The 4,025-nt window shown below is 36.9% G+C and overlaps 1 protein-coding gene across 1 annotated transcript in view; it reads left to right on the top strand.

The window, feature by feature from the left end:
• The window catches only part of LOC107300690 (pyruvate dehydrogenase protein X component, mitochondrial-like), a gene marked incomplete at both ends in the record, with an annotated part of 5,831 nt that extends 2,989 nt beyond the window's left edge, over nt 1–2,842 (top strand). Inside the window, 2 exons of the mRNA XM_015829996.1 lie at nt 988–1,190; nt 2,716–2,842. Of these exons, the coding sequence (XP_015685482.1) occupies nt 988–1,190; nt 2,716–2,842 (330 nt within the window). The remainder of the gene's footprint in view (nt 1–987; nt 1,191–2,715) is intronic.
• Between the last annotated feature and the right edge of the window lie 1,183 nt (nt 2,843–4,025).

Here is a 4,025-nt window from a genome sequence, read left to right on the forward strand (position 1 = left end):
GCTAGTCTTGAAAGACATTTACATGTTCCAGAGGTCTGCAACTAGTTGTAGTTCCTGTTCCTTAGCTGTCAATTTTCTATTTAATAGCAGATGTAAGGATCCCCAAAACCCTCAATCACATACAGTTACTGTGAAGGACTCTTTTTTATCAAGTAAATATAATATAAAGTATATTATGTGACTAGCATAAAATTGTTAGTATCTTACAAATGAAGGCAAATATACATGTCCCAGGATAATATTGCAAATCCAATCTGGGTCAGTCACTGGGACCAGAGGTTTTATCTTCCGAGCTTTCGGACTTGTCCTGGAGCCCTTCTTCAGGGAACTTCTCTCTAACAGAGTGTGTGCTGTTCTGTGTATGGTATTTATACCGCCTGTTGTAAGTGGCTTTTTAGATGTTCACTGGGGTGTGTTGATGGGCGGCTTTTAAGTCATTAGCTGTCATTTGTGCTGCTCAGCCCTCCCCTTCTAAATACTTGATAGGCTGGTGATAAATCAGCACTCCTGTTGACTGACAAGGGGCCTGTTTCCCAGACTTCAATCACTTCCCTGGCTGTTTTTGTGCCTGCTCGTCCAACAATCTTTAGTCACTGCAAAGTTGAATGTGTGCCCTTGTTCATTGCAGTGTGAAGCTACCAATGAGTTCGAGTCTCCTCATCTGACTGCTCGCTTGTGTTCTTGCAATCTGGTGGTTAATTAATCCAATGACTTAAAAGCCACCCTTCAATATACCCCAATCAACATCTAAAAAGCCACTCACAACAGGCACTATAAGATGGGCTCCAGCAGGAGTCCCACAGCTCGGAAGACAAAATCCCTGGTCTCAGTGACCGACCCAGATTGGATCCTGTTAGTATATTAGTTTAATTGTATGTTTGCAGACTGGGATTGATTTAATTTTTAAAAGTGGTTGTTCACTAAATGATGCAAAAAGCATGTTAACTTCATAAGTCTGCAGTATTATTCTGTATTATTCTATTTCAGAAGGAAGAGGGGAGTAAAAATGTGCGCTTGGGTGTACTAATTGGTTTGCTAGTAGAAGAAGGACAAGACTGGAAGCAAGCTGATATACCAAGTGATGCACCTTCCGAGTCTGTGACATCATCAGCATCAACAGCCTCTTCCCCAACTCTTTCTGCTACCCTCCCATTAGCGCATAAAAGAGAAGAGCACCCTGGAAAAGTACAGTAAGTCTTTGCGTACCTCATGGACTGATCTATTTCAGTACATATTTCTATTGAGTCCTCTATAGAATTTTGTATGTTTCGTGTGAGAAACTAGATTGTTGCTGATTCATAAAACCTCATATCTTAATATCCTATTCTAAAAGTTGCAGGATAATCAGAAAATAAGCAGAGTTTATATTTTAGCCTATCCTCTCACAACAATTTGTACTTTGTACTCTATTAATAGAGTTTATTGAATTCCCAACAATTCTAATTTCAGTCCATTTATTCTTAGTAATACTACTGGTAGCAGTGCTATAGTAGTAACTAGAGCTCTAAAAATGATACTTCTCTGTCCACTATCAATGGTATAGAAATAGGAAATGAAATAAGTGGAAGGACAAGCCTTTACATCAGTACAATTTTGGATGGAAAACTTTTATTTATTTACAGTGTTTATAGAACACTGACTCCAAGAAACTAACCGCCAAAACAACCAATACATCAGTAATCAATTCGATGTATCCATACAAATCCATACAATCCACAAAACAACAATAAAATATTCCAGCAGCTCAAGTCCAACCCCTAATGTCAGTATTATTATTGTGTTTTAGATATCAAAGGACTCATAAAATGTTCAGTCATGACTGCCATACAAAATTCAGCAAAATTTATCATTTTCATCTCCAGAGGCGAGGTGTTCCATATCAGGGACATAGATGCAATAAATCTTTTCTTATAAAATTTACTGTTGATGTATTGGTTGTCTTAACATTTCAATGAATATAAGAATAGAGATTTTTTTAAAAAAACTAAATAGACCAGGCTGTGGACAAGGTATTTTAAAAAATGACTAAAAGAAGTACCTGATATTTTATCCTGCACACTTCTGATCCACATTGCTTAATTCTTTCTTAATTTTAACTCATAGGATGTCTCTAATATATCCCAATATGATATTTTTCATTTGGTTAAAATTGTTAATAGATTTCAGCTTTTGGCTATAGTCGTATCTTTTTTTTAAAGTTGTCATATAACATTATAATTTATTAAAAGGCAAAATGGATGGAGTATTTTTTTTCATTTGTGGGTAATTCCTTTTGTGTCTGTAAAGAAGGAAAGCATTAATATTTGGGGCAAACTGTTATCAGTTCAGGAATCATCACTTTAAATCAAATATAACATACTTGCAACAAAGCAGTATTTCTTTCAAGATGGGTTAAACTGTGTCCTATCATTCTGGTAATTATCATGTTCACTAGAGTTAATTGAATTATATTAACACATCTGGAAAGTTTGTGTCTGCAAAGTATTCTTAAATATGGTTGTTGGCTGTTGCTTCCATAGATAAATTATTTTTAATTTTTAGAGATTATTATGTAAGATTTCAGTATCACTTTAATAATCAGATAGAATTGTTTTGACATTTAAATTTTAGAATAAACTATCAAAATATGAACTGTATGGTATATATATTTATTTAATAAATGATGTGTTACTTTTTTATATGTCCCCTTGATACAGTTGAACCATTGCCTTTTAGGTTTCGCTTAAGTCCCGCTGCCCGTAATATTTTGGAGAGACATGGAGTTGATGCAAGTCATTGCACACCCTCAGGACCTCGAGGAATTTTCACAAAAGAGTATGCAAAATGTGAACGTTTTCTTTACGTATCAAATTCTATAAAATATGTTCCTTCTAATTTTTGTAAGAATCAACAATATTAGTTGGTATCTTACTTTCCTAGCAAATGAAACTTTGTATCAGTTGTAGTAAGTCAAAAACAGAAAGGGGTACGGGGATGAAGGAATTAGTTTGTCAGTTAAAACTGTGACGGTGGTGGTGTAGAAGTGCCAGGAGAGTATTTTAAGTTACATACTGAGTAAAAACATATGGTGAATCATACAGATACAGAAATAATAGAATTTAGGTGGAAAAGTAAGGGGGAGAAAGAGAAAGGGTGAACCAGTGTTTTTCAAACTTGACAGCTTTAAGGTGTAAGACTTAAACAGTTTACAGAGCAAATACTGCACCATGCCAAAATTAAGTTTAATATTGGCTTGGCAGCATTGAGGGAAATTAGAAGATCATTAAAGAGATGGATGAATGAGTTCAAGTGGACTGTTGCGATGTATTTGGAAGAGCAATAGTTATCACCAGGGACAAGCAGGCATCTTCCCATACAGCCACCAAAGGTTAGGCCTGAGTCACTGATACCAGACTAAAGTCATATAGAATAAAAAAATTACACAAACATTTAAAGCAGCTGATTTTTGTTGGAAAATGGATACTTCAAGATTGAGCCGTACAGACTTCTCTTTCACAAGCACCATAAGGTTTTCTTTCATCCAGCTCCTCACTGGCTGCCACAATTGTGAAAATGCTATGCTCTGAAAGGAATTAAATCAGTTACAGCAGTGGTTTCTGATTCTATTTATAGAATGGCGGGGCCATTTACACAATCAAGCAATCCTATCAGGGTTGCATTGCCTCTATTTGCACTGAAATTAATTGAAAGACACTTTGGAATGATGGAGCTTGTATGGAGCTGTGTATCATACAGACTCCTTGGTAATAAAAGATTTTAGAGCTTACGCAAGAATCCTTATCCAGCATTTTCTAAATCAGTTATAGTAGTTGAAATTATTATGCTTGGTGTTGTGTCCCGGGACTTGCAGCAAGCAAGCCCGGGCGGTCGCCATGGCAACGGGCTGCGGAAGCTGCCCGGGGCCAGACAAACTGGCAACAGCTTGTGCGCATGCGCGGGAAAGCGCGCGCTCTGTAACGAGTTTACCCGGACCGTTTGTGTGGCTCTCAGAGCCGGTTGTAAGCTGAGAAGAGAAGCAGGAGGCC

This window comes from Protobothrops mucrosquamatus, unplaced genomic scaffold (assembly GCF_001527695.2).
Source record: "Protobothrops mucrosquamatus isolate PMUCROS unplaced genomic scaffold, P.Mucros_1.0 scaffold8002, whole genome shotgun sequence".
NCBI classification, from domain to species: domain Eukaryota; kingdom Metazoa; phylum Chordata; class Lepidosauria; order Squamata; family Viperidae; genus Protobothrops; species Protobothrops mucrosquamatus.